This window comes from Myodes glareolus, chromosome 14 (genome assembly GCF_982192425.1).
Source record: "Myodes glareolus chromosome 14, mMyoGla1.1, whole genome shotgun sequence".
Taxonomy (NCBI): Eukaryota; Metazoa; Chordata; class Mammalia; order Rodentia; family Cricetidae; genus Myodes; species Myodes glareolus.
Window position 1 is genome coordinate 3945373 of NC_142039.1, and position 27977 is coordinate 3973349.

The window sequence follows — 27977 nt, forward strand, 5'->3', positions numbered from 1 at the left end:
TCTAAGCATAAATTGATCCCAGTAATAAAACACACACACACACACACACACACACACACCAGCAGCAGCAGCAGCAGCAGCAGCAGCATACACCTCCACCACAGACACAGATACAAAACACCTACTTTGCTGTAACAGGAACAGGAATGTTTACAAAACCTTTATTTAAAAATTGTATACTAAAAGTTTTAGCCAGGTGTAGGACTCACACCTGTAATTCTAGCACTTGGGAGACAGAGGCTGGAGTTCAAAGTCATTTTCTGCCACATAGTGAGCTCACAGTCAATCACAGCTACATGAACCCTGTCTCAAAACAGAATTTGTACATTAAAATTCATCACATAACTACATCTTGATGTGAAAAGACAGACTAGCAGTATCAGGGTAAAAGAGAAAAGGATAGAAATTTTAAAAAAGAATACTGACATACACACACCTTATGTGCTTAGATAACTTTAAATTTAAAATCTACACAAAAGAAAAGGTGTGGACCAATAGCTGTGGCTAGAGAAAAACCACTTCAGTTGGAAACTTTCAGAGTTGCTTTAAAAACCAGCATCAAGCTCTTCCTCAACAAAAAGAGCTCCCAGAACAAAGGAAAGCAGCCTTTGCTGGACACCGCCGGTAGAAGGAAGATGCTGCTTGCTTGGCATCGGCTGAGAGTGGCGAGAGCAAACCCTGTGAGCAGATTCGCCTCAGAAATCCACAGTTGCCGATTTCCTCAAATATCCCACGTGCATTAGAATTCTATTCTAAAACTTTAAAACCACTACAAGCTCCAAGTTTGAATTTTGAGTAGCAGGAAGAATAATTATAGACTATAAACTCTGAAGAGTAGCAGCTAGGGGCTAGGACTTACATTGAGGTAGAGTGTTTGCCTAGGACAATGTCTCCAAAGTCAAGAGAGCAGCAGCAGCATTGCTAAGTACAGGTGAGCATCTCAAACAACCAGAAAGTCCCTGAAGTGCTAAAACTCCAGGGTGGAAAATCGTGAGCCACTTTCACAGATAGCATCAGTAACGAAAACAGCACGCTGCGTGTCCACAGAGCATGGAGAAGTGAGTGCAGTGCGTGGACCTGGTCCTGCCTCCAGGATTTGTCATTAGGCACACACTAATTCAGAAGTGAAATATGTCTGCCGCGTTTGGGATGCCGGCGGCTCAGCCTGTAACACTGACTGTGTGCCAGGCGTTGACCAACACCTTTACTGTACCTCAGCTACACATCTTAGAGCAGTGGGGCACTATTACTACTCCCATTCTGAGGCTGAAACAACCTCAGCCAAGGACAGCGACCTGCCATGAAGCTAATTTTTAATTCTAGACCATCGACATCTCAAGGAAAGCCACTACACAGAATACAATATAAAATATGTCTCTGTAAATGAACTGATTTCTTACAGAGAGATCTCAAAAAGAGAAGTGAAGAAATATTAGAAATACTGTTCACATTTCAGTAGAAACGGTTTTATTTATGAAGACAAAAATAAAATTAGATTTCTAAACAAAATATAGTTTAAAGCACAATATATCCATAATTTACATATCTGACTTAGAATACAGATGTCGTGACTGAGTGTCTGCACTTTATGTTTTAGAGACAATTTGGGAACTGCTGAGCTGTGAACGACCCGGAAGGTAGCAGCTGTACTTTACCTTTCTTTGGATGTATGTACAGAGCATGGAGGGACCTTTGTGGGCAGGCCTTATGGGGAGGGGAGGGAGCAGCAGCATTCATCTGTGAACCAAAATTAAACGGAGGGCTAGTGGGAGATGAAAACCAGAGAGGGGGCTGGGAGGGTGGGGAAGGCTCACCAAAGACAGAGTCTACACAGGAGCCCATTGTGAAACTCATTACTTTGTATAGCAATCAAAAAACAAAACACCTAATAAGAGAACTTTGGCTGAAAAACACAATATAGATATTAAAGAGTGTCACCAAATTTTTGAATTTTATTGCATTTATCACCTGTACATGGGGATAATTAGAAATGTTTTAAAATATTTCCATCTAAAATCTGACAGAAATATCAACTAATTTGCTGATAAAACTGATTTTTACCATTCACTTTGCAGAGTTCAAATATGTCTCTTACATATTCTTTGCCACTGATATTTTAATAAAATTTCACCTGATTGGAAAGAAATATTCAGAACTTCAGGTCAAGTAAAAGCGTAATGAGATAGTGTCAAATGGCATCAGATAAAAGTTAAGGCCTGTCAAAGTTTCATGGCAGTTCTTCCCGGGATCCAAAGCGGTTGTCATCATGCCTGTGTACTGATTGCTCTCTTTCCACGGCTGCCTTTGGAAATGTCTGCACTGTTACTTTTTATGGCCGCTAACAAGCCTTTGACTTTTTCAGCCATTGGCTTTTTCTTCTTCTTGGAGAGAGATGGGGAGGCTGCACCAGGAGGCAGCAGGAGGGCGGCCAGCCCCCAGGGCTGCTTACTTGAAGGGGAAGGCTGACCCTTATCTTCCTGTTCCAAGATCCAGGCACTGTCTCTGGCCAATTCCACAAATTTCTGTAGCTGGCTCTGACTCACATTCTTGCTTATGTTGAGAGATGTCTCAAAAGGGTTCTGGATGTACAGAGGAGAGGAGTCGGGCTTGTTCTGCTCCCTTCCCTACAGACAACAGAGAAGAAACATACATGGAAGACGGGGCACAAGGCCAGCGTAAGCCAGAGAGCAAAGAACTGCTTTCCCAAGGGTCCTGGCTACATATGTATGCACTCAAACGAGTAAGTATATACCAGCTTTTTCTTTTTCCCACATAGTTTGTGAAGAAAATTACTTAGGTTTATGATCTATGAACGATGATGTCAATGCTCAGGTGATAGGTATCTGGACTAGGTCAACAACAAAAATCCTCTTTACATAATATAACTACTTAAAAAGAGAAGGGCTTGGAGAGAGGAAGAGAAAAAGAAGAGAGAGAATATAAATAAAATCAATCTTTATAAAGTGGCATGTGCTAAATTAGGCCCCAGCAGCTGAAAGTGAGGGAAGTAGTACAGTCTATCCATCCTTAGGACGTCCAGAGTCAGCACACACCTGGAACCAGACAAGTCCAAGGCCAACAGGATGTACTCAGCAAAGTTTGTCTCAAATATAAAATAAGAGAAATTCTTCCACTGAGCACATCTTTACTTCAACCAACTATATGTGAACTCTGGGGACGTTATTCCACATCTTGAAGGAACAGACCTCGCACCGTGACAACAGCAGATGACAGAGCTCAGTCAAGCACCACAGTCCATTTCAGTTCCGTCTCATGACCCTTACTCAGACCTGAGCATTCTTTACCGCGCTTTAGGAAAAATCTAATTAAAACACCAGCAGAGCAGAGTTAGTTTGTAACAAATGCTGACACATTCTTTACCTGTCGAATATTTATGGAATTTTTATTGAAAGCGAAATTGCCAAAATACTCAAAAAATTCCTTCAGTAGTAATTCTGCAAGAAAACAAGATAAAGAAAATAAGAGGAAAATCTGTGTGAATCTGGAAAAGAACAAGAAGAAAGGAAGAAAAGACTTACCTAATGTTTCTGTGTTTCCCGAAGGTTTAATTTTATACAAGTCCCGGATAAATGTACAGTTGTTCCCGTCTAGGATACATCTATCTTCAGCATCTTAAATATACAGAAACAGTTTCACACTGTAAAACATTTCCTACCTTAGAACAGGAATCTATGGGCTAATCCAGTTAAATACTGATGCCCTACTAATAATTAGTCATGTTCATAGATTTTAAAACTCTACTTACAAAGGATTTGAGATGATCAGACAACAGAGAAACTAATGCTACATGTCCCTCGTTGTACTCAAATTAACTTCTAGCAACTCAAAGCTTTCAATCTATCTTTGAATTAATCAGTTTTCAAATTAAAAATGACAACAAGCAGTTTCTACTTTCCACTAAACAAACTTCAGGATATCCTTAATCGGCAACTGATTTTCTTTTCCATCCTTAACACTGTTTCTGCTTTGATCCAATGGCACAAACCAGTTGTTCTAAAAGGGCTACATCAGACCACCAGTTCACTTTCCTACTGGCATTGTATCATGAGACATAGTCACTGTCTTTACTTTGTTAAGTCAACAGGCACCATGGAACCGTTCACCTACTCTCATTCGCATCCCAATACACAATGTGCAGGATGATTCTCCAAAGCAAACTGGAGTCTCACAGATCTAGCCTGCAGCACCTCCTGTCTGAATGCTTCTAAATTCAAGCCACCTATTGAACTCACCTGACTGCATTCTGACCACAGGAATACTGTCACCAGACTGCCCAGTTTCACCCATAACCATATCCATTCTATAGCAGACACTTAATAATCTAGATGACTGTGGATGCCTACAATCCCCAGGGAAAAACTAGAAAGGTTCCTTCAAACCTGTCTCCTTTTTTTCTGGTTCTTACATTAAAAAAAAAAAAAAGCAAATAAATTACTGATATATTTCCTATCCCCCAATGTTATGTGTTTTCCTGCTAGTTTGCATCTGGAATATCTGCCAAAGTCCCACTTGTTGGAGGTTTATTATCAAGTTTGGTGCTCTTGGGAGGTAGCAGAAACATACTGAGGACATGCATGTCTTTGAAGGGAACATGGGGACGTACCTCTTCCTCTTTTGCTCATGTTGCACCCTACAAAGCTAGTGTGCATCCTCCACTACAGTATGCAGCCTTACCACATGCCCGAAAGATAACACATCCAGCACACAGCTATATCAACACTGCTACTCCTATGAAATCTATATACATGCTTTAATATGTCAAGAGACTAACAGATTAAACATTTTGTGACAGCATAAGTCAAATATATTCACCATCATTTAACTGTTACGCCTTTTTTCCCAGGAATGTCTCTGACTTAAAATATTACTAATAAAGGAGTCCCATGGAAACCCCTAAACAACCAGGATATTGGTTGCTCTCCACAGCCTGATAGTAAGGACGTCCTGCTGAAGACAAAACCTGATAGCTCACTGATGACGGAGAAGCCAATCTGGTGTCTACCTAGAACCTTCACCCTCCTGACCAGTGTTCACAGTACTAGAAGTGCTCTGCACACTATCCGAGGCAAAAGGGAAGGCTAGCCCAGCTACAAACTCTGGGGTCATGATGGTGACCTGCGTGCATGATACTCTGGTGCAACAGTGGTACAAAAGCCGTGAGAATACCCAGCCACACTAACTGTCTGGAACTAAGGCCCACTCCATGAGATGGAACCCATTCCCGACAAGAACCTAAGCCTGGACAGGTCCTGGACCTAAGGGGAAAACCAAATATAATTGTTCTACTAAAAGAATATAGCAATTAAATGACTGCTAATGACATTCTGCTATATTCATAGATCAGTATCTCTCTCAGCCATCATCAGAGCAGGTTCCTCCTTCAGGAGATGGGAGCAAACAAAGACCCATAACTGAACAATGTGCAGAAAGCAGGAAACCTTGGAACACTCAGGATGTTTTCATCAAATTCAGAGAACTCTGCAAAGAAAGGGCAGAAAGATTTTAAGAGGCAAATGGGATGAAGACACCAAAGAAACAAGGCCGCTAGGCACAACAGGACTGAGTCACATAAAAGGATTCAGAGAGACTGCAGCACATGCACAGGGCCCACAGGTCTAAATTAGATAGGGTCCCAGTGCTGAGAGAGGAAGTAGACACAAGCCTCCATCCCTAACCCAGCAGAAAGAAATCCTTTCTTCCAATGGGGTTTCACTGGGTACACAAAGCACAACCAGGAGGAGATGGCCAACACAAAGCAAATGCAAAGCTGTCTTGGAGGGCTGTCTCACTATGCTTTCTCTGAGCATCTTTTCCCTTACAGACCCTTTGCTTATACAGGACAGATTCCAGTTTTGTTTGCACGGGTTTTCTGTGTGTGCGAATGTGTGTGTCTCAGCATTTGCACTTGTTTCTTGTGCTTTTTCTTCAGCTCCATTTTTCTGTTTATTTTTAGTCATATTATTTATTATTATTTTTAGCTGCCTATTTGTATTCTAATGAGGTAAAGAAAAATTGTTGATTTGGGTAGTTAGGGAAGTGGGGAGCACTTGGGAGGAGTTGGGAGAGGGTAAACCATAATCGAAATATATTATATAAAAAATTTTATTTTCAATTAAAATTACTAACAGAAAAATGAGCCAGACTAAAAATATTTCTATAAATAAATATCAATAAAAAAATCCAGAAACTTTCTCTATTCGTTTTCCTTTTCACTAAAAAGATTTTATAGAAATATTGAAACTTGAAAGCAATTTGATTTAAGGTAAGGCCATCTTTGTTTTTTCCAGACCTTGTATTCAAGCATAACAAATGTTTTGCTTTTCTAATGTTTCCTCTTCTTTCTCTCCCTGCTCTCTTCCTACTTTAGGTATCACCCAGACAACATGGACATAGGCCAACAGAATAGGCATCAGCCACCTTAACTACTAAAATGGAAGAGGGGAGAAGATTTGGTGGAAAAAGGGAGAAGTTAGTGGAAGGTTGGGGGAGCAGACAAGTGTGACCAGAATGTATTACGTACGTGTATGAAATTGCCAACTAAATCAAAACAGACAGACAGATAACTGAACTAAACCTAGTAGGATATCAACTCTTCTTGAGTACCCACAGAATGCTTTGTAGATAGACACAGGCAGGTCTGAACATTCTGAATGAAAGGGAAAGAACTAAAATGACTTTAGAGAGAATACAATTGTAGCAATCACATTACGCCACATTAAGTTACAGTATTACAGCACATGAAGTACTGCGGTATTGTGGGGAGGGGGAGATAGCAACTGAAGAGATTCACCAGTCTAGAAATAGACCCACAAAAATATGGGCAATTTATTGCCATTAATTTTGGTCAAGTTACAAAAAGAACTAAAAAGAGAAAGTGTACTTTGATTTCAAAGCAAATAATAATACAAAAATAATTGAACATTCACACGTCGAAAAGAACTAACTTGAATGGATAACAGGTCTAAGTGTAAAATTATAAAGCTTACCAAAAAAATTTAAGTACATTGTCATGACCTAGGGTTAGGAAGGATGTACAAAGTTTTGTAATCTATTAAAAAAAAAAGCTGATTTATTCAGACCCACCACAATTAAAGGGCAAATGCCAAAAGAATCAAATCCCCAGGATCAGTAGTACTTTCAAAAAGTGGAGTGCGTGCTCCCAAACTTTGTAGAAATAGATCTGAGTTCTCGCTGCAGAGCTACTGACTCCGACACTCTGAGGGACTTCAGAATTTGTGCTGTTAAGGGATTGTACGCGGTTTTGGTGACTATGCTATGGAATGACAGCTGTAGCAACAAGATATGCATATGGAACAGCCCAGGCTCATGGAAGCTGGACAAGAAAGGCCCACCAGAGGAAGACGCTTGCACATCAGCGCAGGTGGAGAGGAGCGTGGTCACCTGACCTGCGATCAGCAAAATGGGAGGATGCCCACAGGAGTCAAGGGAGGAGGGAAGAAGAGGAGGAAGGTCACAAAGGGCAAGCACAGAGTGCTGACAATGTGAGCTTTAGTCTCAGCCTACGTTCTGAACAACCTAGAACAAACAAAATTCTAGGAGTTCTGAAAGATGCCCCAGGAATTAAAACACAAAAAAGAAAACAAAATAATTTTAAAGAGAACTCCCAAGATGTCTTACAGTTTTTGACTTTAACATTGTTTTTATTCTTAGCCACAGACTTAATCGACATTAATAACTAACCTTACTAAACCCGGCAAACAGGAATGCCGTAACTTTTTAAGCACATGAAGAGGAAAGGTATTCTGATAAATTCACCCCAAAATGGTCTCCACTACACTTTAATAGACATTCATCTAAGAAAAGTTCTTCCACAGCAGTTTTAAAACCAAAAACTAAAATGTAAATCCTGCTTTGTACTGACTGATAGCCATACCTACAATGTATTACAGAGAACCAACTGCCAATCAACCTGAAATCAATAGTTGTACTTACTGACAGCCATACCTACAATGTATTATAGAGAACCAACTGCCAATCAACCTGAAATCAATAGTTGTAATGACTGACAACCATACCTCAATGTTTTTTCTGAGGTCAAATGTGAACGACACTAACATTTGTAGCATTTCCAGAAAGGGTTACTTTTAACTTGAATTAAGGGAAGGTAACAGAGAGACATAATTTAATCTGAGAGGAGAGAAAGCACATTCCAGGTAGAAAAATGAGTTATGACTAAAGGAGCAGATCTAAAATATTCTGAGAACAATCATCGTATGGGTGGGTAATACCAGAGGACACCAGCTTAGACAAGAAATGGTTTTAAATATTAGCAAGTAGTTCACAACTCATTATAGAGGAATAAAGTTCCTTTCAGGGTTATTTTAAACAGAGAAGACCACAGAGCAACATGTACTAAAAAGGTATGCACATACTTTCTACATAAGTGCCCCTGGAATGATGTTTCTTATCTCCTCCAGAAAACTACCCAAATTTCAGTTTATTCAAATCATAAATAGCACGTTGAATTTACAACACTACATACCTAGGGCTGACTGTAAACTAAAATACATCTACATTGAGAATCTTTAGAACACCAGGAAGCAGTCTCAGGCACCCCAGTGCTGTCCGGAGAGAATCAAACCAGGGAAGCCTGAGGACTGTGATCAGATTCACAGCTGGATCTGTTAGATCTGTTTTCAATTTCACCTCAGGCTGGGTCAACGAAGTGAGAGGCTTCAGCCCTTCGAAAGCTATGGTAAATCTCTTGCCAACTGACACCATAAGGGCACAACTCCCAATTCCAAAGGCCTAGCTAGACAACACCAGTTCTTATGACCGATGGTGAATACACACACAGACACACACATACACCACTTAAAATTTAGATTCAGTATTAAAATTCACATCCATTTCTTTTTAGTTTTAAAAATCAAGAAGTAAATGACATGACTTACAAATATACATGCTTTGATCATACATCATAAATGTCGATCCAGTGTCAAAAGGAAGGCTTCTTCTAGTCTTACCTGCTAGGGATTTTAGGGAATCCAAAGTTGGAAGAATGGGGGGTGATCTTCTCTGGAGGAAAAAGATGACCATCATTGTTAGGGAGAAGTTTGTAATCCACGCACCAGGAATACTGCTTGTTAACGAATGTGCTCGAGCCCAGCACCGCACACTGAACACCAAGGCTCGGACTCGTGCATCCAGGGAGCCGTATATATAAAGGAGTTCAGAACTTTTCAAAGCAATACTTCAAAACAGAAAAGGTGAAACAGAAAACAAAAAAAATCTTCAAACCCGGAGTTAGGGTACAAATCAAATAAAAGACAGAAAACAGGAACAGATCTAAGTATCTCACTGTCTTTTGCTTATATTTTGAACACCATAATTAAACCAAAAACATTATGCAGCCAGACATGATGGGAAGCACCTGCAAATCAGGTGGAAGTTGGAGGCACAGGAACCAGGAGCTGAAGGACAGCCCCAGGTATAAAGCAAGCTGGAGACCAGCCTGAGTTACATCAAACCCTGCCTCAAAACCAACCAACCACCACCACTGTGTATTCAAATGTTCAATTCAATGTAAATGCTTGACTATCAGCACAACCACCGCAACTCCTACACTCCCAACCAAGCTCTGAAACAGACTGTTTTATAAAGGCAAGTTTCTAAACATGGTTTCTTAAGTAAAAAGTGCAATGTCTAAGGGTTCTTCGTAACTGACACTGTAGACAGGAACACTGGGAAATGTTTTTGCATTGAAGCCTCACACCTTACTTATCCAGTCCTTTGCAAACAAGCTGCTCTACCCAGGAAAACATTCTACTCATTTGATCAGGAAAGTATTGTCCTGGAATTCTTAATTGTGGAGGGATCAGGTGGGGGTGGGTTCTGGGAGAGATACAGGAATGGGGGGGCATTTCATGGGCAATGTGGAAACCTACTGCAATGGAAACTCCCTGGAATCTATGAGGGTAACCCTAGGAAAGACTCCTAATAACGGGGGACATGGAGCCTAAAGAGCCATTTTCTGTACCTAGGCAAGGCTTCCAGTGGTGGGACTGGAGCATCAACCCAGCCACAAAACCTTTTGACCTATATTCTGCCCTGCCTCCAAGATGTGTTGTGGTAATAGTGGCCAATCAATGACAGGTCCATAGGAAGTATAGTATATATTTAATTTTTATATTAAACTTGGTTAAAAAATACAACGACATTATACCGTGTGTTACTTGGGGGCAGTCCAAAAGTACTCAGCACCGACTTGACAGGTGAGCTAAATAAAGCTGTTCTAAACTAGACCTTCAGTCACAATTACTCATCTAACAAATAGGTGCCAGAGTAAAAAATAGATTCGTCAAATTAGAGAGAGCCTAGGAAAAGTGTTCAGAGTATAAAAGAACTTGTTCTTCACAGCCCACTTTTTCCTAAGCTATTGGTGGCTAGCTAATATAGCACAAATACATTGAAGAGAAACTTAAGAACCTCAAGCTGTTGTGAGCATTTTCTGACCCAAGTCATCACACACGACCTTAGTATTTAACAGAGACACTCAGGTGTCAAACTTAAGATTTACTTCTATTTTCTAACATAAAACAGGCAGCATAGGGTAAGGGTACATTTCTGGGGCTGGAGAGATGTTTCAGTGGTAAAGAGCATTGGCTTCTTTTCCAGATGACCCAGGTTCAATTCCCAGCACCCACATGGTGGCTCACAACCCTCTGTAACCCTAGTCCCATTAGACCCGACACCCGCTCTGAACTCAGGAACAAGGCGCACATGAAGTACACGTGAAGCTCATGCAGGTAAAACACACATATGCATTAAACAAAAGTAAAACAACTAAAGGAAGGAAAGTGGGAACAAGAGGAGAGAGGGAGGGAGGAGGGAAGGAGGGACAAGATCTCATTGTCCTATTAACAATATATTAAGCAATAACACTTTAAAAAAATCTACTTTATAATCTAATTATTCACCTTTTTAAAAAACGTTTTTTGACAGTTTTGACATAACTTAGGATGTAGCCCAGGAAGGCCTCAAATACACAATCCTCCTGACTCAGACTCCCCAGAACTGGGATTACAGGGGTGTGCCATTACACCTGATTTAGTGAGTTTACATTAAGACAGACAGAGAAATGACAGACGGATAGACAGGCAGACAGACAGACAGATACATACACAGGTTGGCCAGTAGGTCATTACAGAAGTATGTCTAAAAGAATTCTGAGCTGTTTTTAAACAAGAAAAGTTTTAAGTTGATACCTTAGAATAGTCACAATTAAGTGAATGAATTCACGAGGTCATACCTATTGTTAGTAGTCAAATCACACTGAAATCCAGAGGCCTGATGGGAGAATCTCACAAGGGGACATCGAGCATTTAGTATTTTCTGAACACCCACACAGCCAGGGCCAAAGTTGTCAAGGCACTCTCCTATTACAGACAGGATCTTCTGGGTTGCAATCCTTTCTGAAGGAACATTTTTCATTTGAAATTCCATCAAAAAATTCCCTGCATTCTAAATATAAAAATATTGATAATTACGAGGAGATTTTTGGAAAAGGAAATTTTTTAAACTTTGGGGAATGAATGATTTAGAACTTAAAGAGTCTAAAGAACCTCTGGCAAACAAATCAACACTGAGACACATGCAACCAAAGCAAAACAGACTCAAGGGTGCTTGGTAGCCTTAAGAGTTTTATAAAATACAAGGTGCTAACTTGCAAAATACTGACTCTCTATAACCAACATGCGTACTACAGTCGAGTGTGTACATAAGTACTAATACACAGAGTCACTTACTGCATACATTCTCTGCACATACACACACAGGCCCACCGCACCTCAGTGGACCTATCAATTCAGAGTGTGGGGAGAATATAGGCAGAAAAAGAGCAGATCAACAAGAGAAAATAAGACACAGAGGCTTCCTTACATAGAGAAGGTCAATGGAAAAATATCAATACATCTGAAATCAACTCATCCCAGGATGGCAGACCAGAATCAGAGCAGACAGTAGAGTGAGGCTGGACTCACTCTCACATGCAAAGAAGTGGAAGATATACACCTGGCACTACAAAACAAAACAAAACAAAGAAACAAAACAGTTCTGAGCAGCAGACTTGGAGGCAGAGCGTTGGAGCTGTGAGGAATGGCCAGGAAAGACAGATAGTGAAGCTGCTCCAGGCATGTGTGGAGGGCGACGCCTATACGGTGTGCTGTATGTAAGCAGAGGCTCCCAGATCATTTTTAGGTAGAGATAGAAAAATCCATAAAGGTCCACAGCTCAGTTCTCTATGGTGACACAAAGAACAGGCAGAGAGAGTGACAGGCAGCCTGGCTGCTGGAGAGGTGAGTAGAGCTGTCACTGGGTTCAGCTCAGCAAGCGACAAACAGCTGACGAGTAAACCTAGAGATCTGGGAGACGTCAGTTACCAAAGCATAAATGCGCTCAGATGAACAATATAAAAGGCTAATCAGATCAATAGAACCCGCACAGAAATAAAACAATGCAATTATGGAAGGTGCAGATGATGGAAAACACATCAATAATGGGCAAAGGTAAGAGACTCTCAAAAACTACTTTTGTCCATCAAATAAAACTCAGACAAAGTGGGGCGAAAGAAACAGTCTCTTTGGTGAAGATCTACATACAACCAGTGCTTATTGGTCAGCTTATCTAGCCAGTCACTGAGTGCTGAACTCAGTAAGATGCTGTCTCAAGACAGAGGAGAGACAAAGGAAGATGCCCCATGTTGAACTCTGGCACTCACACATTACATCCTCAGAAAAAAGTGTAGGAACAGCTAACTCCATGAGTGCTTCTCATACGGCACTACATAGTGGAAGAAAATCTAATGAAGAAAAATACAGAAACTAAGGATACAGCCCAGACCAGTCAGTCAGACAACAGGAAAACACTACTTGGGACACAGTTACTAATTTTCACGTCTATTGCCTAAATTTTGCAACATACATAGCTTTCTATCAGAAAAAGCCAAACTAGAGAAAACCAAAGACAGATGTAAGCTACTATTTCATTCTAAGGTGTTCTCTGTGTGTGTGTGTAAGTTCATAGGCACATTTCATAAACAAATTCAGAAACACTGAAGTTTATTATTTCAATTAGTAAGTGATTCTCCATTTATTCCTCAGTAAACAACCTGTTAGTCCCTGTCCATCACTGGGCATCATACACCGTAGTTTGAGACCTAGAAATTGGGTCAACACACACTTCTAATTCCCCCAACCTAGGCTGAAGAATAAAACCACCAGACAAAGAACTATAAAACAAGGTGAAGTGCCAACAAGTTCAGAATTGGACAAACTACAACAGCAACATTTTAGAAACTGGGCAAATTTAAGAGTGCTTAAATTGTTACTATTAATTTTTCTATTGGTAAATCTATGATAATCTTAAATGAAGATATATTCTTAAACCCATAATCCAAAAAAGTCTTTTTTTTGAAACAGTTTCTCTGTGTAGCACATGTAGAAGGGACACAGTAAGTGACTCCATGTTAGACCAACACAAAGAAATACTTTACAACTCCAAATAATCTCTAGTAGATAGACTTCATTCTTTAGTCATCTTTACTAAGTTAGAAATCAGCAGCTATAACTTTATTAAGGTTCAAAGATTTCCTAAATTTTCTGATTTCTTATAACGGTACAAAGAAATAATTATTACCTTGTGAACATTGGGTTTTCCAATTTCATCTAAATCTAAAAACATGTCCAAATCACATCCCAATTTGCCAAATGTGTTCACTGAGGAGCCAAAGGGCCGAATGACACAGCCGGGAAAATATGCAGCAGCTATGTCCTCAATGAGAGAGCAGGTGAGATGGCGGAGCCGGACATTTTCTTCTGTGAGCTGGAAGGTCTTCAGGAGAGTGTACAGCTGATCGTCTATCTAGCTGGCCAAAGAAAAAGCAAAAATACATAGATATTTAGGTTTATACAATAATATCATTTCCACTGTTTTGGAAATTTACCTCAAAAACACATTATTTTTTCCTTTAGTCTTAAAAATAGATTTGAAAAATAGACATTTTGCATGTGTGCACTCACACAAGTGCGCAGATATGTGTACGGTGTATGGGGATTTGTATGTAGTGCTTTCACCTCTCTATTCACGAGGAGATCAAAGGTCAACACTGGATGTCTTCCACAATTGCTGTCTATCTTATTTTTTGAGACAGGGTCTCTTTGAACCTACAGATGACCATTTTAGTTAGACTTGCTTGCCAGGGAGCTGCGGAGATCCACCATGCCCATGCCACCATCCCTGTGCTGGGATTACTGGCACACACCATGATGCTCTGATTTCACATGGGTGCTAGGGATTCAAACCTGGGTCCCCACACTTACATAGGAGTAGTTTTTCCACAAGCCACCCACCAACACTTAAAAGCTGATTCTTAAAAATACTACTAAAAGCACTAGTAAAATACAACTTGGCTAAACTACTCTTTGTAGGCAAAAGCATAAAGTACTGTTTTAGAAAAAGTCAGAAATTACCCTAAAAGAGACCAAAAAAAAAAAAATTAGCTAAGCAAATACACGTTTTAAAGTCCATCTTGACCAAAAAGATAAAGTCTGTGAATACAAGAATGGCTTGTAGTAAGGAAATGTAATACTGCAATTCACTGCTCTGAAAGAAATCAGGAGGAAAAATACATAAGAATTTTGATATCATAAGGCAGTTGCCAAGATAACCTCACAAGCTAAACTCAGCATCTGTCTAACAGGCTAAGAGTCTATCAACTCTCAGCAAAAAGCTGGCCTTGGTAACACTATGCATTCATCATCAACTCTCACCTAGCAAAACTAAACACAGTACCTTCTAAACAACAACTGTGGTGTGGGAAGTCCTTCTGTCTGTGTTGCTTTTATTGGTTAATGAATAAAGCTGTTTTGGCCAGTGGCAAAGCAGAATAGAACTAGGCAGGAAAACTAAACTGAATGCTGCGAGAAAGAAGGGGAGTCAGGAAGAAGCCATGTAGTTGCCACAGGAGACAGACGCCTCTACTGGAGCCCATTGAAACTTTGTTGGTAGGTCATGATCTTGTGGTGCACAGATTAATGGAGATGGGTTAGTTTAGGATATAAGAGCCAGCTAGCAATACACTTAAGCTATTGGCTAAGCAGTGCTTTAATTAATACAGTTTTGTGTAATTATTTCAGGTCTGAGCAGCCGCGAATGAACGAGCAGTCTCTGCCTATATAACAAAGTTTCAGAACTTTTAGAATGCACAAATATACATTTAAAAATCTGAAGTTACATGGAAACTCACGCTTTCTGCATAATTCAGCAATTCAAAGAGTTTCTTGCTTGAAGGAGGTGACTGGTTGTTTGTCTGTGCACTTAACTGCTCAGGTATCTGATTAGATAGATTCTTCAGCTTTAAGTTCAAAAAGCGTGACTTAAATGGAATTGCAGACTCTGTGCTCTTGTTTGGAGTATGTGCTTCACTCTGCAAAGAGTTTACACTGTCTTTTTGGCAAAATTCTACAACAGCATAAAAACCCTGGATGAAAGGCATGAGAAAAAGAAAAAAGAACCATGTTTCATGATGTTATAGTCAACGCATTAATACAGCATCCTTAAAACAATGATACTGTTACAAAATACAATTTGATTTTATGATACAATTCTAAGAAAACTCATTACAAGTAAATTAGGAAAAGAAACATTACAGTGCCCTGAGAAGAGCACTGTAACAGGACAGCACAGAGCAAAGCTCAGATCTCCCTTTCTGCCACTATCTAAGACACTACACTCTGGGGCAGCGGTTCTCAAACCATGGCTTGCCATCAAATATCTTGTATACCAGATATTTACATTACAATTCATAATAGTAGCAAAATTTCAGCAATGAAGTAGCAATAAAATAATTTTATGGTTGGGTCACCACAACATGAGAAACTGTATTAAAGGGTCACAGTATTAGAAAGTTGAGAAGCACTGCTCACAGGTCTTCAGATTATGGAATCGCTCCATTAAAAGTTACTAACAATCCCAGCTTGCTTTTCTGTTGTTTTGCTTTTCATAATACTGGGGATTGAACCCTGGGTCTCCAGTATGCTAGACAAGTGTTTCATTACTAAGCTATATATCAGGTACAGTCCTAAAACACCGCAATAGGGGTTCTTTTTCTCATAACACAAGGAGGGAAAGCCTCATTAAAGAAATCAAGGAACAGGTTGAATATCAAGAGATCTTTGTTCACATACTACAAAAAGCAATACAAACTACCTTCAAAAGCATGACCACCAAGTTAGATATTTAGATACATACAAAGCTCTCATAGAAGAAATGTTTATTAATTGGTCCATGCTGGGATAAGTACTTGAGAAACTTTTTCTCATTGATATTATTTGGGCAATGTATCAAAACAGTCCGCTGAGCCTGTTCTCTTCTCTCCTTCTGCACCTCAGAGAATCTCTTTTTGGGGATCTTGTCTTCAGAGCCTACAAATGAGACAAAAACATTTCTACTAATACACACATAAAATTTAAAACACATGCTGATAAAGTATATGAAGATTATACATGTGATTAAAATAATTTTATTCTAATCACATATTTAAAATTTATTTATTGTTTGTGCACAAACATGTCTATGCATTGGCACACATGTGGAGGTCAGAGGACTTTTGGGATAAGTTCTCTTCTTTCACTATGTGGCTTATAGGGACAAAACATAGGTGATCAAACTTAGCCATTGGCACCTTTTTAGTCTAACTGCATGTTTTGTCCTCTCTTCTTTTTAATGTTTATTAGGAGAGATTAATCCCAGCACTTTAATCACAGCACTTAACGTTTATTAAGATGGATTAATCCCAGCACTGGGAAGGCAGAGACAGGTAGACCTCTATGAGTTTGAGGCCAGCCTGGTCTACAGAGCAAATTCTAGGACAGGCACGAAAACTACAGAGAAACCAAACTACAGAGTGTCTCAAAAAACCAAAAAGATACTCTAGCCCTGGTTGGCCTGGAACTCACTATGTAAACAAGGCTGGCCTTAAACTCAAGAGATCCTCCTGCTTCTGCCTCCCAAGTGCTTGGATTAAAGGTATGTGCCATCACATTTGGCTTATTTTACTGTTTTCTGTGGCTATCAATAAAATTGTGATTTGGAATACTTGAGATACAATGCTGAAAATGGTTCTGCAAGACCCTAAAAGCAAAAATAATAAATTAAACCATTCATTTACCACTTACTTACACACACACACACACACCCCAAAACCTGTACAATCTATAATACTGAAAAACATAAAGGAAATTAATAAAAGTCTAAATATGAAGATCATAAGGCACTTAACATACTGTAATGAGTTACTATAAAAAATTTTCTCCATCTAAAGTTTTGATCTGGCTCAAACAGCTAATACCCAGTTGCTATTGATTAAGCACTCTATCACAGGGAAATTAAAATCTAAGGTTAGAGATGTGCTTCAGTTAGTGGATCCAATCCTTGTTACAACATAAACTGGATATGAAAAGTACCTTTTCATATTGTCATTGGAAAGGGAGAGATGGGGTTCATGACAGTGCAAGCTGCGGAACCCTACACTGTCCTCATCAGCACCAGCTCAAAGCCAAGTCTCTTACGGCATACCAGAGAACTCATCACTTTCAAAGAAGCAGAACCATCACTCTTGCCCTCCTGTACGGGATGCTGAAGACACACTCTTTCATGTGTGCCCCCCTCCACTCTGGGTCAGTTTTCAACACTCATCTCAGGCCTGTGCCATCACAATGTTGATCTTGTTTTGTCCCACTTATGACTGCTCCACACTACTGCCAAAATGATCTCTTCTACCTGTAACGTCAAGTCTAAATAACACAGCCTACGCTGCCTTCTTCCTCCTCAGCATCATACCTTCTCTCTCTGCCCTCAAAGTTCTCACATATGGCACTACCCACACAATTACCATCACATGCTAAGAACCTTCTGGCTTTCAACCCCTGTTGGGATGCCCACCTGCTCACTTTCTGTCTGGCCAACCTCCATTCAGCCTTCAAATTTTGCTCAGGTATATGAAGACTTCTGTCACTCCACAGTAGACTATCTTCCACCTGTTTTCCCCCACTTCAGTATCTACGAAGGAGTGCAATTCGTAGGGTCATTATGTAATATCTAGTTAGCAGTGGGAAGACTACCTTCCTCCATGTTAAGGACAAAGACTACTCTACTTCCTGTCAATCTGAGCTTAGCCTTTGGACTGCTCTTCCTCTCAGCCCTCATTTTCTTCTCTTTTTAGGCAATAACCTCTGCCTGGACCACCTCACCACTTTTTGGGTATAACTACCTCTTAAACATTCTTGTTTCTGGTTTTTACTGAGGCTAAATTGGTGTTCAACTGCTTGCTATAAAAGTAAATTAAGCAGTATAAGACTGTATTAAATGAAAGCATGAGTCACTTCTTGGCCAAGGTACACTTTCTTTTGAGCATCTGGTTACTCAGTATGCCCCTCAAGAGTTTGCATATTTATTCAGCTACATCATCCAGATGACACAAAAGTGCAACAAAATCTACAGTAAAGGAAGAGGATGGCCTCAAAGTCGGGAGAGTGTTATTTATGTTTCTGCCACTGGACAGATGGGAAAGCTTGAACTGGAGAGTCAGACTTGCTTTTTTCTTCTTCTTCTTCTCATCTATAAAAAGGAGTCAGGGCTGAGGAGATGGTTCAGTGGTGTCACAGAAGTTTGGCTGGTTTTTTGTTTTGTTTTGTTTTTTGAGACAGGGTTTCTCTGTAGTTTTTGCACCTGTTCTAGAACTAGCTCTTGTAGACCAGGCTGTCCTCAAACTCACAGAGATCCGCCTCTCAAGCGTTGAGATTAAAGGTGTGCGACACCACTGCCTGGGTAGCCACAGGAGTTTGAAGACCATAATTCAGATCCCCAGAACCCAAGGAAATGCCAGGCAGGTATGGAGGCACCTGTCATAGATAGAGGGCTGGTTCCCAGAGCAAGTACTGACTCAAATCACTTCTTCAGGCTCTGGGTTTGACTGAGATCCTGCCTCAGTAAACAAGGCGGAAGAGCAATGTCAACAATTCTCCACATATTTGTACCTACATGCACTCATGGTCACACCCACGTGCCCACACCCATGCAGAACACACAGAAAATCCATACAAGAGACTTCCGCAGAATCCTTACTTGAATTTGCAGAGTTAAGAATTTCCAACAGAAGCAGCTTTTCCTAAACCCAACCAAATCACTATTTCAACACGCAGAAAACTTCTTGCAAACACCATCACACCACACACAGTGTGGACAGAAGAAAGGTTCAGTGAGGATGGAATCTCAATGGACAAAGTGTATACATTTAGAAGGTTCCTGTTAAAACAACGGATACATATCTGCTACCAAACAGGGTAAACTGAAACACCAAAAGAATAGACGCTTTCATAGGCAGAGGGTTCCACGGCCAGGAAAACTGGCTGTTCAGTAGGCTTTGGTGTATTTAGCCTTCAGTGACATCTTATGGGCACTGCACTGGCTAGTTTTATGTCAAACTTGAGTCATCTGAGATGAAGAACCCTCACTTGAGGAAATGCCTCTATTAAAACTGGGACACAGGCAAGTCCTCAGAACATTTTTTTAAATTAGAGGTTGATGTCAAAGATCACCCTGTGCTGGCAGTCCTGGGTGCTATAAGAAAGTAGACTGTGGGAGCTGGTGCTAGTGGTTTTGTGTGCTGTGGTGCAGTTGCTACTGCAGGGAGATGACAAATTGAGAGCTTTGGTGAGCTGGGAAACTACAACATTGAGTGGCTCCAGAACAGGGACATTTGCTGAGGCAGGACTGAGCCAGGGACCTGGGCCAGAGCAGACCTGAGACAGCGAACTCCACAGGAGCTGGCACAGGGGGGCAATTGCTGAGAGAGTGGGCCAGAGCCAGAGACCTCTATGGGTTCGGATGTGAATCTGGGACCTTCAAGGGAGCAGACCTGAGCCAGGACCCCTACTGGTCAAGTGTGAGTCTGGGACCTCTGAGAAACTAGGCCTGGGCCAGGACCTCGGCGAGTCTGGGCGTGAGTCTGGGAACTCCAAGGGAGTAGATCGAAGCCAGAAACCTTTGCAGGATCAACCCCAAGCCAGGGACCTCCGCAGGAATGGATCCAGACCAGGAACATTTACAGAAACAAGTCTGAGTCAGCAACCTAGACCAGAGAAGGCCTGAGGCAGTGAACTCCATGGAGCAGAGCAAAACCTGGGAGCTCTGAGAGACCTCCAGGAACACAGAGTAACCAACAGGGTGACTGGAACCGTGACACTGACTGCAATATAAGAAGCAACCATCTGAGCCTTGGAGCCACTGGCACCTGGAAGATTAATCACCAGATCACAGACAGCCCCAACTACACCAATTAGAGAAAAAGAAGAGTAGACAATAAGAATGCACGCAAAACCATAAAGAGCAACATGACACCAGTAAAATCTAGTGACCCTACAACATCAAGACTTGAACAACTAACAGATGCTACAGAAGAAGCAGAGGAAAATGACCTAAAAAAAAAAAAACTTCAGGAGAATGTTTGAGACTCTTAAAAAGGAAATAAGAAATTTCCTCAAAGAAATGGATGAAAAAACAAACAAAAAATTGGAAGACATCATCAAATCCCTTAAAGAAAACCAAGAAAAAGCAATCAAATATATGAAAGAAACTATTCAAGACTTGAAAACTAAAAGAGACCATTAAAAAAAAATAAGCCAAGAGAATTATAGAAACAGAAACCATTAGAAAACTATTCGGAACCACAAATGCAAGCATAAACAGCAGAATACAAGAGATGGAAGAGAGAATCTCAAGCACTGAAGATACAATATAGGAAATAGACTCATCAGTTAAAGAAAACATTAAATCTAACAAAAGTTTAACACAAAATATCCAGAAAATATGGGACACCATGAAAATATCAAACCAAAGAATAAGAGGTATAGAAGGAGAAATTCAACTCGGAAATACAGAAAATATATTTAACAAAATCATAGAATAAAACTTTCCCAACCTAAAGAAAGATATGCCTATGAAGATACAAGAAGCTTACAGAACACCAAATAGACTGGATCAAAAAAAAAATTCCCCCACCACATAATAATCAAAACACTAAACATATAGAATAAAGAAAGAATATTAAAGCTGCAAATGAAAACGGCCAAGTAACATATAAGGCAGACCTATCAGAATTACACCTGACTTTTCATTGAAGACAATGGAAGTCAGAAGGTCCTGGTCAAGCGTTATGCAGACAAGAGACCACGGATGCCAGCTCAGACTACTATACCCAGCAAAACTTCCAATCACCATACAAGGACAAAACAAGATATTCCATGACAAAAGCAGACTTAATTAATACCTAGCCACAAATCTAGCCCTAAACAAAGTACTAAAAAGAAAATGCCAACCCAAGGAAGTTGGCTATATCAACAAAAACAGACAATTGATGATCTCACATCAGCAAATCCCAAAGAAGGGAAAAACACACAAATTAACATCACCAACAACGAAAACTAAATTAACAGGAGGTAGCAATCACTGGTCATTAATATCCCTTAATATAAATGGACTCAACTCACCTATAATAAGACACAGGCTAACACACTGGATACAAAAACAGAATCCATCCTTCTGCTGCATACAAGCTCATATAAGTCACCCAAGAGAGCTAGAAGGCAGAAATAATCAAACTAAGATAAGAAATTAACAAAATAGAAACAAAGAAAACAATACAAAGAATCAATGAGACAAAGAGTTGGCTCTTCGAGAAAAATCAACAAAATAGACAAACCTTTTCTAAACTAACCAAAAGGCAGAGAGAGAATATCCAAATTAACAAAATCAAAGGAAAAAGAAGACATAACAACAGGCATGGAGGAAATACAGAGAATCATCAGGTCAGTTTTAAAAACCTGTATGCCACAAAATTGGAAAAGTAAAAAGAAATGGACAACTTTCTGGATGAATATCACTTACCGAAATTAAATCAATACCAGATAAGCAAATTAAACAGACCCATAACTGCTAAAGAAATAGCAACAATCACGAAAAGTCCCCCAACCAAAAATAAAAAATAAAAAAAAATAAATAAAAAGCCCAGGATCAAATGGTTTCAGCTCAGAATTCTACAAGATTTTTAAAAAAGGAACTAAAATCAATACTCCTCAAATTGTTCTATACAATAGAAACAGAGGGAACATTGCCAAACTCTTTTTATGAGGCTACAATTACCCTGACACCCAAACCACAGAAAGACATTACTAAGAAAAAGAATTACAGACCATCTCAGTCATGAACATCCATGTAAAAATACTAAACAAAATACTTGTAAATTGGATCCAAGAACACATCAGAACCATCATCCACCATGATCAAGTTGGCTTCATCCCAGAGATGCAGGGATGGTTCAACATACGAAAATCTGTCAACGTAATCTACCATATAAACAAACTGAAAAATAAAAACCACATGATCATCTCATTAGATCCAGGAAAAACTTCTGACAAAATACAACAACCCTTCATAATAAAGGTCTTGGAGAAAGCAGGGATACAAGGAACATACCTAAATATAATAAAGGCAAATATACAGCAAGTCAACAGCCAACATCAAACTAAATGGAGAGAAACTCCCAGAGATCCCACTGAAATCAGGAACAAGAAAAGGTTGTTCAATCTCTCCATATCTATTCAATAGAGTTCTTGAGGTCCTAGCTAGAGCAATAAGACACCAAAGGAGATCAAGGGGATATAAACTGAAAAGGAAGAAGTGAAACTCTCACTATTTGCTGATGAAATGATAGTTAACATAAGTGACTCCAAAAATTTTATCAAGGAACTTACTTCTACAACTCATAAACACTTTCAGTAACAAAGCAGGATATAAGATTAACTCAAAAAAAATCAGTAGCCCTCCTTTACATGAATGATCAATGGGCCGGGAAAGAAATCAGAGAAATCACCCTTCAAAATAGCCACAAATAGAATAAAATATCTCGGAGTAACTCTAACTAAACAAATGGAAGTCTTGCATGACAAGAACTTTAAATCTCTGAAGAAAGAAACTGAAGAAGACACCAGAAAATGCTGTTGGGTAGGTAGAATTAACATAGTAAAAATGGCAATCTTAAGAAAAGCAATCTAGAGATTCAATTTAATGCCCAGCAAAATTCTTCACAACCTTGAAAGAATGATACTCAACTTCATATGGAAAAGCAAAAAATCCAGAATAGCCAAAACAATCTTGTACAATAAAAGGACTTCTGGAGGCATCACAATCCCTGACTTCAAACTCTACTACAGTGCTACAGTACTGAAAACAGCCTGGTATTGGCATAAAAACAGACAGGCGGACCAATGGATCAGAATCAAAGACCCGGATATTAACCCACACACCTTAGAGCACCTGATTTTTGACAGACAAGCAAAAAACATAAGATGAAAAAAAGAAAGCATATTCAAAAAAATGGTGCTGGCATAACTGGATATCAACATGTATAAAAATGAAAATAGATCCGTATCTATCACCATGCACAAAAACAAGTTCAAATGGATCAAAGATCTCAACATAAAGACAGTCACACTGAACCTCACAGAAGAGAAAGTGGGAAGTACACTTGAACTCATTGGCACAGGAGACCACTTCCTAAATATAACCCCAGTAGCACAGACACTGAGAGAAACAATTAATAAATGGGACCTCCTTAAACTGAAAAGCTTCTGTAAAGCAAAGGACATGGTCAACAAGACAAAACGACGGCCTACACAAAGGGAAAAGATCTTTACCAACCCCACATCAGACAGAGGTCTGATCTCTAATATATGCAAAGAACTCAAGAAATTTGTCATCAAAAGAACGAATAATCCAATAAAAAATGGAGTACAGCTCTAAACAGAGAACTCTCAACAGAGGAATCTAAAATGGCTGAAAGACACTTAAGGAAATGTTGAATATCCTCAGTCATCAAAGAAGTGCAAATCAAGACAACTCTGAGATTCCATCATACACCTGTAAGAATAACCAAGATCAAAACACTGATGACAACTTATGCTGGGGAGTTTGTGGGGTAAAGAGAACACTACAGCATTGCTGGTGGGAATGTAAGCTGGTACAGTCCCTTTGGATGTCAGTGTGGTGATTTCTCATAAAATTAAGAAACAACCTTCCTCAAGACCCAGTAATACCACTTTTGGATATATATCCAAAGGATGCTCAATCGTGCCACAAGGATATGTGCTCAACTATGTTCATAGCAGCATTGTTTGTCATAGCCAGGACCTGGAAACAACCTAAATGCCCCGGACCGAAAAATAGATAAAGAAAATGTAGTACTTATACAGTGGAATACCACACAGCAGAAAAAAAAATAATGACATCTTGTAATTTGCAGGCAAATGAATGGAGCTAGAAGACATCATTTTGAATGAGGTAACACAGACACAGAAAGACAATTATCATATGTACTCACTCATAAGTTGGTTTAAACATAAAGCAAAGAAAACCAGGCTACAAATCACAATCCCAGAGAACCTAGACAACAATGAGGACTCTAAGAGCAGTCCTCTTATGACGGACTTACATTGCTTATATGTATCTAGAGCAGGATACATAGATCTGCTCTACATGGGAAGTAGAAAAAGACAATATTTCCTGAACAAATTAGGAGCATGGGGACCATGGGAGAGGGTTAAAGGGGAGGGGAGAGGCAGGGATGGGAGCAGAGAAAAATGTAGAGCTCCATAAAAATTCATTAAAAAAACATAAAATAACAAAAAAGTAGACTGCGCAAGCCGTGAGCAAGCCAGGAAACTGTACTCCTCCATGGTCTCTGCATCATCTTATGGTCCAGATTCCGACCAGTCTGAGTTCCTGCCGTGGCTTCCCTCAGTGAAGTGAGAGGGAAAAAAAAAGTCCAAAAAAAAAAAAAACCTTTCCTTCCCACGCCGCTTTTGGCCACGGTCTTTCATCACAGTACTAGTAACCCTAATACAGATTACCAAAAGCTACGCTGGGGCCAGGGGTAGGGCAAACGACACTAGGTGCCAGCATTGTTACTACCACCGCACAGGAGCTCTGTGCTGAACTACAGACACTCGCCGACTGTGTTCCCGGTCTAAACATCTCACTGCTGTGCGCGGGAATCGTCTTCACAGCGACGAACCCCCCGCTCGCTTTCCGCCAGGCCTCGGGGTCCGGCCCTGTGGCCCGCGCCGCTCGCCCTCCGCCCGCCTCGGCCGTCCCTGGCACCTGTCTCCGCACTGCCCAAAGGCTGCTCTTCGCTCCCGAAGTTCGCGGCTACAGTCCCTGGACAACTGAAATGCCTGGGAATAGAACGCTGGACGCGGCTCCTTCTCTGGGAATGCAGGGGCAAACGGGCCAAAATGCCCACGCCACGAGCCGCCATTGTGAAGGCAGCAGGAAGTAAATGTCGAAGGTTAGCGGCTGAGCATGCGCACTTAGAGACAGTACAACGGGAAGCCCTTTGGGTCAAACTAGAAAGAAATTTTCGCGTTGAAAGTTAAGCCTTGGCTACCAGAAGGGAAACCCCCCCGAAGTTTGCATATACTTACATGGTCTGAATTTAACTATCTGTTTGCCTGCCTCGCTGTACTCTGGTGAGGGTACTACTTCATTACACAGAGTTTAGCTTGTTGTGCTTTATTCGCATTGTGTTGAAGAGGAAAATCAATGCATGAATGAAAAAGATATTATAAAAGTGCTATTATACTGCCTATTTAGTGACAAAACTATAACGTTGGAAGTCTGACCTGAGTCTGACTCCTGAGACTCATTCATTTTCCTCCTCAACACAATGCGAAGTGTTGGGTGCGGGGAAGAGTTGTGGAGGGAGCTGGAAAGAAGTGGGAGGAGGGGAAGAAGTGGGAATTTTGATTGGTATTATTTTTAAAGTTAAAAAAAGTGCTAAGTGCTACTAACCTTATTAGATTAGATTTGTATGAGTATTGAGTTACTTCTGTAACTGACTCGAATTTTAATTGTATTCCCCTAACTTTCTCCATTTGTGTCTTAGAAGTTTTTACTAATTGACCTATAGTACTGCATTCCACGTTACAACAGAAGAAATTTTCAATTTTTCTTTATTTGTAAATTCTGTATATATGGGTCTGTATGTGTGTTTGTGTATGTGCATGCAGTGTCCAAAGAAGATGCAAGAGGGCATTAGATCTCCCGGGGCTGGAGTTACCCTGAACTGTGGGCCACCTCATCAGGAACCAATCTCTGATCTTCTGCAAAAGCAACGTGTGCACTTAGCTACTCAGCTATCTTTCCAGACCCTCAATAATTTTTTATAAATGAGGGAAAATTGAGCAAAATATAAATTATAAAAATAAACATAATAATGTTTGTTCATGTATTTAAAATTATTGAATATGATATACTTAAAATTACTACAAGAATAGCTGGATACAAGTCAGGCCTGTAATCTTATAGCACTGGGAGGTGGAGGCAGGAGGATCATAAATTGAAGGTCTAGGTGCATAGACAATTCAAGGCAAGGCAGGCTACTTCAAACCATGTCTCAAATAAATAAAGATTATTTCAAGGAAAAAGTAACTTCAAAGGTTTTGTCATATGTTTGTATATATAATCTGTGCAAATACCTTATCCTTGATACTTCAGTATATATTAAAGTAAGATATTTGTATATTGGCTGGGATAGACAACAAAGCACTTTTTATTTTTTGTTTCTAGACATTGTTCTAATCTGTATTTATTCTTTCAGCCTTCACAGCCCCAGGAAGTGAAGACTACTTCTGCCATCCTTGGCCTGTGATGAAGTAAGGCACAGGGAAACAACAGTGCTGAAGTCACCGCAGACAGGAGCTGAACTCAGGCGACCCATGCAATCATGCAACCATGCAACCATGCAACCATGCAAGAGGTTCTTCTTTTTCATTGTGGAGAGTCACAGTTTTGTACCAGGTGCCCTGGTCATGTTTGTGACATTTATAATCAATTCATCTAAACTCTTTGGCTTTCACTCCCACTACCCATTCTTCCCCACTCTAGCGTTGAGCATTGGTTTTCTTTCTCTGTGAAATGGCTGTTTTGATATGTTGTTTAAATTAAATCGTAACGCGTGCAAGTTCTCACAAATCAGTTCTTTCATCCAGAAGATGTGTTCAGTCTTCCTCCCTGGCTGCAGCATCGGTCCTCTTCGTAGACAAACGACATCCCACAGTATTTGTCTTCGTTAGGGTTCCTATACCTGCAACAAAACACCATGACCAAAAAGCAAGTGTGTGTGTGGGGGGGTTTATTTAGCATATACTTGCACATTGCTTCATCACTGAAGGAATTCAAGACAGGAACTCAAATGATCCTGGAGTCAGGAGCTGATACAGAGGCCATGGAAGGTGCTGCTTATTAGCTTGCTTCCCCTGCCTTGCTCAGGAACCCAGGATTTCCAGCCCAGGGATGACACTCCCCCATTAATCACTAATTGAGAAAATGTCTTACAGCCGGATCTCATGGACTCTAGCTTGTGACAGGTTGACTCACAAAACCAGCTAGTACAATGTTGATTTGTCAAATGAACTTCTTCATTTATCAGTTTGTGGATTTTGGTGGGTTGTTTCTACCTTTTGACTATCATTGTTAATAAAGCTGAAAATATTTACGTATGATGTGTATGTGTGAATCTGAAGGTCAGACGTCAACATCAGATGTCTTCCTCTATTGTGCTTATCTTAGTTTTTGATAGAATGTCACTCATGGACCTGGAACTCACAGTTTGTCTGGATGACGGACTAGCTAGACTCCTATCTCTGTCTTCCTTCACCTAGATCACCTTTGGTCCTCTGCAAGAACAGAATGTATTCTTACCTGTTTAACTATCAACTCAACCCCTGGTGCTGCGGGAGTACCTTCCGCTGCTTCACCCAATTGTCGCTGAAGCACGAGCCCACAGGACTGCAGGAGCACCTTCCGCTCCGTCAGCCAATAGC

General features: G+C 40.2%; 1 protein-coding gene and 1 long non-coding RNA gene across 2 annotated transcripts; one reads left to right on the top strand and one right to left on the bottom strand.

Moving 5' to 3' along the window:
- Positions 1–1924: 1924 nt before the first annotated feature.
- Mtpap (mitochondrial poly(A) polymerase) lies at positions 1925–25450 on the bottom strand. The gene is made up of 9 exons (XM_087896320.1): positions 25255–25450; positions 16291–16463; positions 15287–15520; positions 13678–13902; positions 11294–11505; positions 9009–9235; positions 3540–3632; positions 3382–3455; positions 1925–2624 (listed from the first exon to the last, which is right to left on the bottom strand). Exons 1-9 carry the CDS (start codon positions 25409–25411, stop codon positions 2265–2267), a joined length of 1755 nt encoding a protein of 584 aa, XP_087752446.1. The 5' UTR covers positions 25412–25450; the 3' UTR covers positions 1925–2264.
- A 38-nt stretch (positions 25451–25488) lies between these two features.
- Positions 25489–27653, top strand: LOC125417447 (uncharacterized). The gene is made up of 2 exons (XR_007237128.3): positions 25489–25622; positions 26753–27653. It is a non-coding gene; the product is annotated as an uncharacterized LOC125417447 (long non-coding RNA).
- The last annotated feature ends 324 nt before the right edge of the window (positions 27654–27977 follow it).